This window comes from Lutra lutra, chromosome 7, assembly GCF_902655055.1.
Source record: "Lutra lutra chromosome 7, mLutLut1.2, whole genome shotgun sequence".
Lineage (NCBI taxonomy): Eukaryota > Metazoa > Chordata > Mammalia > Carnivora > Mustelidae > Lutra > Lutra lutra.
Window position 1 is genome coordinate 118,623,339 of NC_062284.1, and position 15,070 is coordinate 118,638,408.

The 15,070-nt window shown below is 51.6% G+C and overlaps 1 protein-coding gene across 3 annotated transcripts in view; it reads left to right on the plus strand.

The window, feature by feature from the left end:
• The window catches only part of NRDE2 (NRDE-2, necessary for RNA interference, domain containing), a 58,855-nt gene that overhangs the window by 33,785 nt on the left and 10,000 nt on the right, over window positions 1-15,070 (plus strand). For 2 of the 3 annotated variants that reach the window (XR_007128590.1, XM_047736395.1), the window contains exons 8-13: window positions 1,019-1,139; window positions 4,691-4,869; window positions 7,108-7,494; window positions 8,237-9,129; window positions 10,180-10,318; window positions 14,916-14,987. Coding sequence is in view for 2 of the 3 variants with exons in the window: in XM_047736395.1 (XP_047592351.1) it covers window positions 1,019-1,139; window positions 4,691-4,869; window positions 7,108-7,494; window positions 8,237-9,129; window positions 10,180-10,318; window positions 14,916-14,987 (1,791 nt within the window). In the remaining variant the exon portion in view is untranslated. The remainder of the gene's footprint in view (window positions 1-1,018; window positions 1,140-4,690; window positions 4,870-7,107; window positions 7,495-8,236; window positions 9,130-10,179; window positions 10,319-14,915; window positions 14,988-15,070) is intronic. The other variant, XM_047736396.1, reaches the window with a different exon arrangement.

Genomic DNA, 15,070 nt, shown 5'->3' on the forward strand with positions numbered 1-15,070 from the left:
CTGGCTGGGTAGCTCATTTGTTTAAGTTCCTGCCTTCAGCTCAGGTCATGATCTCAGGGTCCTGGGATCGAGCCCCATGTCAGGCTCCTTGCTCAGCAGGGAGCCTGCTTCTCCCTCTCCTTCTGCTCCCCCTGCCTGCTGCTCCCCTGCTTGTGTGTTTGCTCGCTCTCTCTCAAATAAATATATTATTTTTAAAAAAAGAATTTAAATAGCTAAAAAAAAATAAAGTCCTTATCAGTTGATTACACAATTGCTTTCCTGCTCATTGTTGGGTTCACAGTCCAGTTGGTTGGGAATTACTGCACTGAGCCGGTCACCGCACACAGCAGACCTGATGCCCAAATGCAGGAGAACAGACGTGTGATCACGGGTCTGGCTTTAACACGCAGACCTTTTTATTCACTGGGTGCCTGCCACACACAGCACTGGGCCCACAAGTGTTTACTGAGCCCCCTCTAGGTACTGGGCACTGTGCCAGGTTTTAGGAACACAGAGTTGAGCTGTCACGCCCTCAACAGCCCTGGCCTGTCCTGTGGACACTTTGAATCCCCTTCTCCTTGGAAGGTCTTGGAAGCAACGTGATTTCAGGCATTCAGGGATCCAGTGGCTTTAGGGCAACGGGCTGTTTTCCTGTCCCCAGTGAGACCGGCCTCCCGGGGTCAGAGCTGGGAAACCATTCCTCTCCTACCCGCTGGAGGCCCTTTTTGTAGACCGTGGCCGGTCTTTTTGTAACAGACTCTCAGAAGTGGTGGCCCGTCACTCTGCTGTGTCTGATTGCTACAGGTCACAAGGCCCAGCCCACACTCAGGGGTAGGGTCACAGGGGGCTGTCTTGGAGGCCACCTACCATCCTAGCTCCTTTTTTTTTCCTGTTTTGGGGTGTATCCTAAATCTACTGGAAACAGGGCAAGCAAGGTTTTAGCCATGAGCCCCTCTTGTGCTGATGAGAACACACTTGGCTCAGTGGCGGAGCGGTTTTGTCCAAGCTGGGCTCACCTCTGTATTTTAAACCCGAACAGGTGGAGTTCTTTGAGCCCTTCTGGGACAGCGGGGAGCCCCGGGCTGGGGAGAAGGGCGCCCGAGGCTGGAGAGCGTGGATGCAGCAGCAGGAGCGAGGCGGCTGGGTGGTCATCAGTCCAGGTGAGGCCCCTCTCGGCTTGGATGCGCACGCCTCTGCCTTTGTCTTCTGGAATGTGTTTTCACGTCTTCTTGATTATTTGTTTATATGTATAAGCTCTTCTGTCGGTCTTTAAGAACGTTGTAGAAACATCAAAATATCAAAAATACACTAAGTGGAAGCGTTGGGAGAATATAGACCATCTGTCATCCTTACGGTCTTTCAGTCAATGCCCCGTCCTGTGGAGGGTTTGAGTTTCCTTCCAGAGGAAGGAAGTTTCATTTTTCTTTTCAAAAAGTTGTTCCTCAAGAAGTAATCTTGTTATGAATCCCCCTCACCCCACACCCATTTAGTGTGTTCTAAGGACAGTCTTTCTGTTTTCTTGGCAGTGTATAGACCATCAGGTCCTTTGAAGCACCCTTTCCTACTTAGGAATACTATAAAATAATTGTTAACTAGCTTTTATGTGACTGTCATCCTAAATGACCCCAAACTACTTTCTGGATTTATACCTTAAGACAGCGCTGTCTGGTAAAAATATAATTCAAGCCACCAAAGTAACTTCACGTTTTCTAGTCGCCACATTAGAAAAGTAAAATGGTGAAATTAACATTGAGGATATATTTTGTTTGACCCAGTATGTTAAAACCTTAATATTTCAATGTGTGACTGTTAAAAAAAAAAATGAGATATTTTGCCTTTTTTTTTTTTTTTTTTTTTTAATATGAACTCTTTGAAATCTGGAGCGTATTTTACACTTTACAGCATGTTTTGTTCAGACTAGCTGCTTTCAAGAGCTCCATAGCCACGTGGGCATGGCTGCCATCTTGGTCAGCACCGCGCCCGGCTCTTCAGGAATTGCTTCTCCCCCTGGTTTTGTTGAAAGTGAGAAAAGCGAGGCCCAGACCTGACTGGCTTCTTCTCACAGATGTCACCTTCCTGGGCCTTGGTTTCTTCAAGAAATGAAAACTTGGGATTAGCCCTGGTTCCAGGCCAGGTGGCATCTCTGGCCCTTTGGGTGTTGGGAGTTGTTTTTCCTCTGTGTGGCACTAGCAGGGACGGTCAGTCCTCCCTTAGCTCGGCTACTTTCCTGGAGTGTTCCCTCCCAGAAAGAACCGGAATCACTCTCACGCTAACCAGTGGTTTCATATGAGGAAAAGTAAGTTGCAAGGCAAAGTAGAAGTAGATATTACCCTTTTAGCTACTGCTAAAGTCCGCAAGACCACATGAATGACCCAAAAATAGAAGTCTTTTTTCTTTAAGAGAGAGAGTGGGGGGTGGGAGGAGGGGAGGAGGGAGGGCCAGAGGGAGAGACTCTCAGGCAGACTCCATGCTAATCGTGGAGCCGGACACCAGGCTCAGTTCCACAACCCCAAGGTCACAATCTGAGCTGAAATCAAGGGTCAGACACTCAACCAACTGAGCCACCCAAACTCCCCGAGAAGTCTTTTTAGTAGTGACTTTTGAGTACCAGCTCAGGGTGGTTCTCTGTTTTTAGGTTTTTGTTTTTTGGGTTTTTTTTGTTTTGTTTTGTTTTAATGAGCACGTCTCCTAGAATGCACAGAATTTGTGTTCTAAGGTTCATCATATTCTGCATTTCTATGAGACTGAAGTAGAATTCTCACAGCAGTGTCCCGGGAACACTGTTTCCAGAAAACTAGTTGATAACTATTCTTTGTTTTTCCTTTATTTTTTAGTTTTCTTTGTCCCATCTTGATGAGGTTGGCATTTAGAGAGTAGCTGGCATTTATCATTGATTCTGAGGCATTTTTTCATGTATCACTACTTATTTCCTTTCTCTCACCCTCATTTTCTCTTGGTCTATATTGTTATATATTTATATGTGTCTTTCCAAAATCATGTAATTTTTGGAATTTCTAATGTAATAAATTCAGATATCTAAGCTAGATGTGTGACTCATAGGATAATTTCTCTTAGGCTGAGAGTTTTTTTCAATGTGATTAAAGGATTACCTTGCATGTACGTCTTTAGAAAAAGGTGATAAATGGTTAAATTTTAGTTTTCTTTGAGAATTCAGAAGAGCGTTTAGATAGAATATTGAATTTAAAAAGTTAATATATACTTAACACATTTAAATTCTGTGGAGTTTTTGTTATTTATTTTTTAAAAGATTATTCACTTGAGAACGAGTACGTGCGCATGCACAATTGGTGGGGTGGGGGGTTGTGACGAGGGAGAAGGCCTCTCAGAAGGATCTCAGAAGTCCTGAGATTGAGCCCTGAGTTGGGCCACCTATTCCGCGGGGAGCCTGCTTCTCCCTCTCCCTGCTCTGCCTGCTGCTCCCCCTGCTGCTCCCTCTTCCTCTGCCTCTCCCCTGCCCATGCTTTCTCTCTCTGACAAATAAATAAAATCTTTTTTTTTTAATAAAATCTTTAAAATAAAAAGAGAAAACCTTTAAGGAGCTGCCAGACTATTCACAGGACTGCGCTATTTTGCATTCCCATCATTGCTGCACAAGGGTTCCAGTTTCTCCATATTCTCACCAACACAGGTTTTCTGTGTAACGTACTACGATTGGCTTTTTTCCACTTAGCATCACCCCCGAGATCCATCCGAATTGCTTCACGCATCTGTAGTTTCTCAGGGTGATTTACTGTGAGTAATGGTCCATGGTGTAGATGTCAAATTTCCCTGTTAATCTACTGTGGGACGCTAGGAGTGTTTCCAGAGATTGGCTGTTATGAATAATGCTGCTCTGGGTATTAGTGTTCAGGTGTTTGTGTGTACGTAGGTTTTCATTTTTCTGGGATCAGCATCCAAGAGTGCAGTTGCCAGGTCTTGTAGTAAATGCATGTTTAATTATATAAGAAACTGCCCACTTGTTTTCTGGGGTACCCATACCATTTTCTATACCCTATTTATTTTTAAATATTAAATTTTATTAGAAGACTGAAGACTTTTCTCCTCTCCCGTTTTGCATGTTCAGAGTTAGGAAACAAAGTGAAAGTACAGGGTATCTTGAATTGACTTTTTTGGAGAAGTGAACACAAGTTGTGATCATAAGGCCACTGGCTGAAAATCCCAATGGCTTTAGGAAATCTAAACCAGTGCTGTTACTAAGTGTCGTGTAGCTTTCTGGAATGGTGTTGTCCAGTACATTAGGCATTAGTCGTATGTGGCCGTTTTAATTAAATTAAGATGAAATAAAGTAAAAAATTGAGTTGTGCTGCCAGCTACATTTCAGGTGCCTGCTAAGTCACATGTGGCTGGTTGCTACCATAGTAGACACATAAGGTATATAGTATGTTATCATCATAGAAAGTTCCGGTAGTGTTGTTCTAGAATATGTGTGTTTCCATTTTAATTGCTGTGGTAACATTAAAAATCATCTGATTCCATTGGCTAACTGCCAGGGTTTTTTGGGAACCTGACTGGTGATAGGAGAGTCCCTCAGTGCCTCTGAGTCCCTGAATGTGCCAGAAGGCTGGGCCTGGGTCTTACTCATCTTGGCACTCTAGAGACCCACCATAGGAGGTGGCATCACAGACCGGTGAAATGTAAGTGGTGGTTTTATTTGCTGGTGAGGTGAGCTAAAAGTTTTGTTCTCATCTAGATGATGATGATGATGATGAGCCAGAAGACGAGGACCAGGAAATACGAGATAAGAGTCTGCCCAGGTGGCAGATCTGGCTTGCCGCTGAGCGGTCCCGAGACCAGAGGCACTGGCGGCCGTGGCGCCCTGATAAGACCAGGAAGCAAACCGAGGAAGACTGTGAGGACCCAGAGAGACAGGTGAGTGTCCCACCCCGGGTGGGAGGCCAGCCGCCGGGTTCTTCCCTTCTGCCCATTCACACGGGCTTTGCTTGCCTGCAGGAAGCTTGTCGGGTGCTTGGGGCACTAGCCTGGCTTGGGAGAGGTTAGCTTGCTCCTGACCTCTTGTTCCTGTTTCTGGAAACCTCACTGCCCACTGGTGATGTGGGAGTGTGGAGGAACCTGACCAGATAGTTCCCATTCCCAAGTAGGAGGGAAGGCCTCTCCGGAGATGGTCTTCCAGTTATCCAGCTAGTTTTTCATGTGGAAGCCTGAGGACTTGGGGTTTTCAAGACGTGGAATCGCTGTCCTAGGTTATGTAGCTCTGTCCACGTTCCCCATCGCACTCTTGTATCCTCAGAGAGGTGGTGGATAGGTTTGACTCAGGAGGACAAGGGGACCTAGGTATAGAGGCCAAGCTGGGACAGTCGCTACACGGCTAGTGCTGCTGGGGAAGCAGCTCCCGTTCCTGGAGCCGCTGTGGTGCACCAGGCACTTACGTTGTCTCGTTTACTGTTGTGGAACGACGTGACCTGTGCTGCACTGGTGGCCAGCAGCTCTGCAAGTTTTATGTTAAAATAAAGGAAGAGCTTTTACTTGGAGCCTGAAAAGGACCCAGTTTCCTAAGACCCGGCTGTACTGCTTGCCATGCGACGCGCTCTAGGCACAGACCAGCAGGTGTTCACAGTCTCGAGGCTCATGAGCTCTGGCCTGGTGTGTTGTCTGCGACCCTCCTTGCGATTTACGTGCTGCCAGGGTGGGGATTTTTGCCCGTTTCCTCCCTGCAGGATCACCGGTGCACGGACCGTGCCTTTCCTGTGCTGACTGCTCAGTTGACGTTCCCGGATGTCGAATGACTATTCGATGCCGGGTCTTCTGCTCCAGGCCCAGCAACCAACACGAGTCCCTGGAATGTTTGAGGAGTGGCGGATATGGTTGGGACCCAGGGAACTGGGGAGCTCTGGGTGGGAAGGAGGGGCCGATGCCAGGGACGCCGCTGCTCAGCTCCGCGATGCTGCACGTGTGGCCTGTGGTGAGTGTGCACAGGGCATCCCTTTCCTGGCTGGCGCCACGCGTCAGAAAGAGCAGGGCATGCGGTGGTCGACGGTTTTCTAGCGTTCAGGGTCACCTGGCCAGAAGTTAGTCTGAGGCTCAGAGTGCCAGTGGTTTTCTGGAAGCTCGTTTCTGGACCAAACTTCCACTCTGAGCAGTTCCTTGTCCCTTAGCTTTTTTTCTAATCAGAGCCTGGAGGAGAGAAGCTTTCCGATGAATTGACAGTTCTGAGGAGGCCAACCCCAGGGAGTCCAATTTTTCTGTGCTCACGCTTTGGCTTCCTCTCTGCTGGGAACCTTGGAGACCAAGCCCTGAGATAGAGGCCAGCCTCTGCGGCTTCACACTTGAAAGTGTCAGCGTGAAATCAGCCACGGACGGGTCCAGTTAGCGTCTGGCCTTGAATTGCGCTTGCCACGGTCCATGGCTGCTGGAGTTTTCTTCCTGCCCTGCTGCTGTTTATCTACCTTTTAGCATATTTTTCATTTCTGGAAGCAATTTTGTATGAAGAAGCCACCAAATAATAGAATTCTTTTTTTTTTTTTAAGATTTATTATTTTTAGAGAAGGGGGCAGGGATAGAGGGGGAGAGGGAGAGAGGATCTCAAGCAGACTGTGCTGAGTGCAGAGCTTGACGCAGGACTCGATCTCACAACCCTGAGATCAGGACCTGAGCCTAAACCAAGGGTCTGATTCTCAACCCACTGTGCCACCCAGGTGCCCCCAAATAATAAAATCCTTATTTTCTATCTTAATAAACAGTTTTGGCGATTGTAATTTATCAGAGCAACTACAAAAGCAGTTATGTGTGCTTTCAGGAGTGAGTACGATCCTAGATTTTCTATGAATTCATTAGGCTCCTTTGGAAGGTTTTGACTTAAGCCCATTCCTGGTCCTACCTCCTCCTGAGGGTGCCTGGGCAGCATGACAATGCCGCCAGCCCCCTGCCAGCTCCCCTCCATCTCTCCGGTGCCTGGTGAGGCCTCTAGCTTTTTTGCATCTTGCAGGAAACCTAGCTCTTGTCTGTTTAAAGTCTAATAAGAATAATGTTGAATCATCAGCACACCCACATGAAAGGGCCCCAGGAAAAGTCGCGAAGCCTTGTCTCTGGTCTGTTGCAGTGAACGAACTGTGTCCCTGGGCGGGCTGCCTCACCACGTCTCTGTTACAGGTGCTGTTCGATGACATCGCACAGTCTCTGATCCAGCTCTCCAGCCCGGATCTTCAATTCCAGCTGGTCACGGCCTTTCTGCAGTTCCTGGGTGTGCCTTGTGGCTTCAGCACCCCGGCCTCCTGCGTCTACTTGGCCGTGGATGAGGACAGCATCTTTGATAACGGGCTTCATGATGAAAAGCCACTGACTTTCCTCAACCTGTCCTTCAATGGCATCAGCTGTGTTGGCCGCTCAGACCCCCTGGGCTGCCGTCGCTGGACCCGCGGTCACAGTCGAGAGGGCGAGGAGTTCATCCGCAACATCTTTCACCTTGTGATGCCTCTGTTTTCAGGCCAGGAGCGGTCCCAGCTCTGCTTCTCCTGGCTACGGTACGAGATGGCGAAGGTAACTCCGGCCTCCCCTGCTCCGTGCGGGGGCTTCAGAAATGATCTCGGGGCTCCTGGTGTTCCTCAGCACTGGGCTTTGGCCCCTTCTTGTTCACAGACCCCCCCAGGCTCCAGTATGTGGCTGCCCCTGCTAAGCGGTGTGGGAGGGGCCCTGTGTATGCTGCTCGCCAGTGACTGGAGCTGTTTGTTGTGTTCACTCTTCTGCCAGATGTCTGGGATTATACGAGCAGTTACTGTGAAGACCCAAGTTTAGGCGGGGGTTAGAGGGTTTCCGGGTTTATTAAAAGATAAAACAAGCTACTTACTTACCTTGCTCTTCATCGCGATTAGGTATTCTTCTAGGATGGACTCTTCTGCCCTCTGCTGGCCACCGGTTAGTATTGACTCTTAACGCCCAGAGCTCTGGCGCTTAAACTACACGGATTGCACACACGGGGACATGTTCTGAAAATAGTGTGCGAGAAAAGTTGGTGGCCTCCTGTCACTGGAGAAGGATACTTGGACAAGACGAGCCTTGTTTACCGAGGTTTCCAGTGGAAGCCTGGGTGCGGCCGTTTGGGGGCGCCAGTAGCCTTGGTTCAATCCTGATTTGTTGTCCAGCTCAGGGATCCCACGTGATCGGCAACCCTGTGATGCAGGAAGGAAGTGTAGACACCCGTGTGGCTTTCTGAAGCGGACAGGACAAAGGGGTTGCTTGAAAATCACAGAGCACACAGGAGTCCTTTTCTTTTTACTTCCAGGTCATTTGGTGTCTGCGCGCTAAAAACAAGAAGAGGTTAAAGTCACAAGGAAAGAACTGCAAGAAACTCGCCAAAAATCTCCTTAAGGAGCCAGAAAACCGCAACGATTTCTGCCTCTGGAAGCAGTATGCACACCTGGAGTGGTTGCTCGGCAACACGGAGGACTCCAGGAAGGTGTTTGACTCGGCGCTCAGCCTGGCGGGCGGTGGGGAACTGGGGGGGTCCGAGCTCTGGGAGCTCGGCCTCCTCTACGCGCAGCTGGAGCTGGAGCTGGAGCTCTCGGCTGAGGTGAGGGGGGCCGCCGTGGTCCGGGCCGTGCACGTACTGACCAGACTGACGGAGAATGGGCCCTATGGGCCCTATTCGGGGCCGGTCTCGGCCGTTCATGTCCTGAAAGCCCGGAAGGCTTACGAGCACGCGCTGCAGGGCTGCCTGGGGCAGAGCTGCGGCTCCTCTCCAGCTCCTGCCGGCCCCACTCACCGCCTCGTGAGCCTGGCCAAGTGCTTCCTGCTCTTCCAGTATGTAACTGTAGGCATCGAGGCCGCCGTGCGGCTCTACGAGCAGGTGTGCGCGGGGCTGCGGGGCTCGGTGTGCCCGGGCGGCACTCTCGAGGCCGTCACGCTGCTGCATACGGGCCTGCTCCGGTTCCACACCAGGGTCCACGTTTACCCCCTGGCTCCCCTGCGCCAGGCACTCTCAGAGGCGATACAGCTGTACCCAGACAACCAGCTTCTCTGGAGGGCCTACGTACAGGTTCAGAGCAAGTCCCACGCAGCCAGTAAGACCAGAAGGTTCTTCGATGCTGTTACCAGGTCCGCCAAAGCCTTGGAGCCTTGGTTGTTCGCGATTGAAGCTGAGAAAATGAGGAAGAGGCTGGTGGAGACCGTTCAGAGGTAGGTTCGGACGTCTTGTCCGTGTATCCACAAGCCTTTGTGGTGTGTTTGCTGTGACCCCGCTGCCCTGCGAGGCCTCTGGGATCCAGAAGCAAATACGGGCCAGTGCCCAGAGCGCTGCTGTGGGTGTCCTGGTGACGTAGGATGACCTATTGGAAGAGGACTGCAGTGGCTTTGTTAGGGGCTCTCATGGCTGTCTGCCTGGACCATGCGTTTTGGGCTCCTGAACATTGCTGATGGCGTGTGGTGGGGCCGGTCAGCCATTCTGCTGTCTGAGCAGTGGTGGGGATAGCGCGATGGGCAAGAGCAGGGGCTCCGGAGTCGGACTGTGGATTCAGATCCCAGCTCTTCCACATCCCAGCTGTGTGGCCTTGGGCAAGTCCCATCCCCTCGAATAGGTTCCCCTTCTGTAAGGTGAACGGTAGCCTCCTGCAAGGACTGCTCAGAGCGGCCAGGCAGGGAGGAGCTGAGCCCAAGAGGGAGTGTGAGAGAGTTACTGGCCTCTGTTGTTATCACTGGCAGTGACGGCATCGCGTTCTACGTGTGGTCTCTTGATCCGGTGAGTGTGTGTCTGAAGGTTAAGTGACTATCACGGTGGCTTTGCTCTGACCTCTTATCAGCCGATGACTCAGTGTTGCCTCTGAAGAGTGTGTCGCCTTGTTTTTTATTTCTTCCATTGGGATTTTATTCATTCTATGTCCCCTAAGTCGAAAGGACTTTCCTCCCATCAGGTAGCGTTCGCATTCTGCTGAGTAAAGGGTGGGCTTGGCTCTAGAGAGCGGAGATGCAGGGAGATCGTGTGTGAGTTCTAGGTGGACTCTGGCATAGAGAACACAGAAGCCTGGGCACTGCCTTCCTCTGGCCTTAGAGGGGCCCCATCACGTCTGCAGCCTGCGCCCCCAGGACCCCAGACTGGGGGATGGCACTGTACCTGGCACACTGATCCTGCCAGAGCGGACCTTGGCAGTCACTAACGCTCCTCTTCCACCAGCGCCAGTGGTGGGGGGCACGAAAACTGGTCTTGGAGTCACGTGAGCCTTTGTCTTGCAGGGTGGATGGCAGAGAGGTCCATGCGACAATTCCTGAGACCGGCTTGGCTCATCGGGTCAGAGCCCTGTTTGAAAGCGCGTTGCAGAGTGACCATGGCCGCCTGTGCCCCTTGCTGTGGAGAATGTATTTGAACTTTTTGGTAAGAAAATGTTTAGTGTTTTTGTTTTTCTGTAGAGTTCCGTTGCTTCCTCTGTGTAGGGGAGAACGTGCATGTGTCCAGTGACCACCGGCCAGGAATGCTGGCAGGGGCCTACTTTGCCCCCACACCTTATCAGCCTCGATGAACCCTTCTGAGGACCCTAGTGGAGTCATGTCAGGTCGCTCTGGACGTGGGAGGGGGATGCAGGCTGCATCGCTCCTGGGGGCTTTGGCAGAGTGATGGGAATCATCGCTGGGTGGTTCGCAGCAGAACCTCGTGTGGTTCTCTCAGGGTTGACTTCCTCAAGTAACAACTTGGAAGTGGCCTAAGAGCTTTCATTAGAAAGAGACCTTCATTCTCTGTCATCTGTTCATAAGAATTCCCAGGTTCTGATTCTGCTCTGTCGTTAAAGTAAGATTCACCCTAGAATGTAATGTTGACAATGGGTCTTTCTCTCCTCTTGACAAAGGAGCTTTGTTTTCGCTCAAAAATACCATAGTTGGTGACTGAAGACACAGAGATGCCGTTTGATTGTGTTACTCTGCGTGTGGAGGCTGGAAGGCGCTTCCTGGGCCTCGTGGAGTCTGTGGGTTGACTTTGCCTTTCGTTAAGGACCTGGCATTGGGATGGGCCTCATTTCCTGGAATTTATCTGCCAAGTCACGTGGTTTTTTGGAAATGTAGTCTCCTAGGCCACTCGAGTGTTTCAACTTAAGGCTACTGAATCCCATCCAAGGGATCGCTAATGAAGGCTGTACTTTTCAGAAGCCAGGAGTGACCTTCCTTGCTTCTCTGCTTACTTCCACTGGATAAATTCTCAAGGCGTCAAAGTATTTGAACTTTTCCAATAGAAACATGACAGAGTTGGGTATAAAGGGATGTGGAGAAAGTAAGCTATGGGTTAGGAGCGCTTTGGGCCTTCCCCATCTTAGACTTCAGACTTCGGCTTGGTGGGCTTCCTCTGAGCGGCAAGGAGGACACGGGATGTCAGGACAGCAGCTTACTGGCACGCTGAGGACGAGGAGGCACAACCTTGCTGGCCAAAGTCAGTATCGAGTTGAACTAACCCAAAAGTCTGTGTGGTTTTTGCTTTTTTAATATGTAAGATTTAATTTATTTCTTTGTCAGAGAACAAGCAGGGGGAGCGGCAGGCAGAGGGAGACAGAGAAGCAGGTTCCCAGCTGAGCAGAGAGCCTGATGCGGGGCTCGATCCCCGTACCCTGGGATCACAACCCGAACTGAAGGAAGATGCTTAACCGACTTAGCCAACCAAGCACCCTGGAAGTTTGTGTGGTTTTTTCCCCCTAACATTTATTCAGCAGACCCAAAGGCTTAGGTTTTAGGTTTTGGCATCCATGTGTGAAACAGAAACCTTCGGAAGTCCAGATGCTGCTGTGGTCACAGCACACCGTGGTTACCACCTGTTGTTAATCGGTGTAGGGGAGGGCAGCTTGGTGGAGAGAGGTCAGGAGAACCGGCCTCCTGCTGCATTACCGTCGCTCCTGTGCTGGGGCCACCCAGCCAAAGGAGCAGGTGCTCCCTAAAATTCCCAGTGCTGATATCGTGTGAGTCTTTCTAGCAAGTGCAAGATCTTGAAATGTGAAAAGGGAGGGCTTGCAGACTTTCCCGTTTAACTCCCCCTGTGGTTGTCGGTAGAGACGGGTAGGGGAAAGATGGACTTGGGATTACAAGGAATCTTCCAAGAGCCAGATTTGGTTGGATCATAGAAAAATTCTCCCTGACTTGGGAGAAAAGATTGGGGCCCTTAAGGAATTTCTGTCTTTCTGGAAAGGTTAGCATTGGAGCGAGGACAGGTTTGAGCAGGACTTCCTCTCGCAGCTCCTGAAGCATCTGGATTGGCCACCAAGGCCTTGATGACCCTGTGAAAAACTCCAGTTAGGGCCAGAATGCAAGGTGAGGAGAGATCCGAAGGGAGCCGGCTCCGCGGAGGAGAGCTGGTGCTTTCTGTGTGTGTGTGCACACACATGCAGATCTACACACACTTGAGCCTTTTTCCGTATTTGCTTTTTCTCCTGCAAAAGTGATGGACGGGATTGGAGCTGCTCATTGGCCATGGACCACGGAGGACATGGGAGAAGGAAGGGATTGGCAGCCGGCGGGTCAGCCTGTATGGAAAGGCCAGCACTCAGAAGAGCCGCTGGGAGGGCGAAGAGTCGTCTTCAGTTTACCATGCTGGTTGTGGGGTGGGGGTCGTAAGCTTCCACAGGACTGTCCTCTCCTCCCTGGAGCATTCAGGGTGTCGTGGAAACATGGCTTTTTGTTTGGGTTGGGTTATCAGTTGGGTCAAATTACTTTATTTTTTAAAGTGTTTTATTTATTTGACAAAGACACAGCGAGAGAGGGAACACAAGCAGCGGGAGTGGGAGAGGGAGAAGCAGGCGTCCTGCTGAGCAGGGAGCCCGATGTGGGGCTCGATCCCAGGACCCAAGAATCATGACCTGAGCCGAAGGCAGAGGCTTAACCCAGTGAGCCAACCAGAGGCCCCAGGTCAAATTACTTTAAAAAAGTTGTATTCACTAAAGCCGCTTGCTCAGGTGGGTCTACAGTCAGATAGAAAAGAGAATCAAATCATACCAAAGCCCAAAGGCCCTCATTTTCCCTTTGCCACTGATGCTACCTCTGCCGGGTAGTGGCGGCTGGCACCAGGTGAGAGGGGACCCAGGGGCTCAGATAGGCTGTCACTGGGCACCAGCCGCATCTCTGAACGGGGCACTCTCACACTTGGTCGTGTAGGGGCAGCGGCACCCTCCCACATGGCTGTGTGGTACTCTGGGCTCGGGTCCGGGTGGCGGGCCCACAGTGCCAGACCTTTGCAAGGACTTGCGTCCTCTGCTCACCAGGGTCATGTTGGCTGAGCCCTTCCTGGGGCGGGGGGTGTGAGGCCCCCTTCCTGACCAGAGAGGCGTCTGCGTTCAACCCGGGCTCCTGCTTCCCTTTGCAGACCAGTTGTGCTCGCGTGGAGAGCGGCCCCTTCAGTTCTTTGTTCGATTCCTGTCCTAATGCTGGGGGTCGCCCATCGCTCTTGTTTCAGCCTGGGCTTAGGGATCTACGAGAAGTCACGGTTGGTCAAGACGAGGAAACCTAGAGCATGAGGCAGGACGCAGACATCCAGGGTGGCTTGTGTTCCTGGGGAGGCTCTGCGCTCGTCTCACACACATGGCTACAAGGCTGGGTCTTAGAATAGGAGATCCTGTGTGGAGACAACCAGGGGTCACCACCGAGCTGTCGCCTGCCATCAAACCTTCCCGAACCTGAGAGCCGAGGCCTTCTCCAGTGGCTGATGGAGGGAATCTTGGGAGTGGTTTGCATTCGAGTCCCGCTGACTGATGTAGCTGAATTTGCTGGGTTCCGGGGCTATCAGTGAGCCCCACAGATACAGTGCCTAAGAATGGACAGTCGTGCAATGTTTCCTTCTTTCAAGAACAAGAAAACAGTGTCCTAAGTTTATATGAGGATATTGAAGTATTCTGGCGTGTGAAGGAAGGCCAGCTGGTGCTGGTTCCTTGCGTGTGAATTCAGAGAAGTCCAGCTTCTGGAGGCCTGGAGGGGAGGGAAGGCAGGAGTCCCTGGGCTGGGCGGCTGGCTCTGGGGGTGGCGAAGGCCTGTTGTTCCAGGTGCTGGCTATGGCCCATTAGTCTGTTTCTGCGGGGGTTAACCTGAGGGAACTGAAAAGGAAGGGCAGCTGTCCCCAGCGGACAGAGAGCCTGAGCCTCAGTCTCGAGATGCGTCCCCCAGGTTCTGCGAGTCAGTCCCGTACCAGAGGCCATGCACCGGCCACCTGGTAGGAAGAGCCAACGGCACATAGAAGGCTCTCCCTTTAGGAATGGGAGCCTGGAGGAGGTGGGTGGGGAGAAAGCCCAGGAACAGACTTGAGCTCCATGAGCCTGGCTGGTGCCCGCCGGCCAGGGGAACGGCCCTTCGGGGCTGTGGTGCCTTCGAGGAGCTACTGAGCGACAGATCCCTTCCTGGGACCGGGACATGCCCAGGGAAGGGGATGGTGGGGACATGTGTGTTCTTTCCATGCCCACTGGAAACTGGAGCATGTGTCTAGGGGCTGGACTAAGGATTTTACACCCGGAAAGAGAACATGCTGAGTGCTTGCAGGCTGTCAGACGGAAATTCCTGACCAGGAGTTTATTTTTATTAGTTAGGTGCTGACTCGGTGATGCCGGTTGTCTCATTCCTCTAAGGTTTTAGAAAACGGCAAGTGTTACGGCAGACATTGTGTGTGTGTAAAGTCCTCAGCCTCGCCTCACACACGGCCTCGCTCTAGGCACGGTTCTGACACAAGACACCGTGGTCCCCAGTGGAGGAGGAGGTAGACTGGCCAGAAGTCAGAGGGCCCGGTCTCCTCTGGGTCCATCGGTGCAGGGGAAACACCACACAGCAGTGGCCCCGAGTGTGCCCTGTGGCACCTGGACCCCTGCCCAGCAGCCGCCGTGACGGTGCCAGCTGCCCCCCTCCATGGGCTGGCTGGCCACCGTGGAGCCCCCATGCAGATCAGGACAGGGTGGTTTCTGTGGCCTTAGGCTCTCTGCCTCAGTTAATCCTTTTTGTAATTCTCCTCTCTGCCTCAGGTTTCCTTGGGAAACAAAGAAAGGAGCAAAGGCGTGTTCTACAAAGCACTTCAGAATTGTCCTTGGGCAAAGGTAAGTCCCAGAGACCATGAGACCTGCACATGCCCAGTGCCCTTCCAGCCTCGGGGCCCACCCATCCGCATCCCTAGGGACAG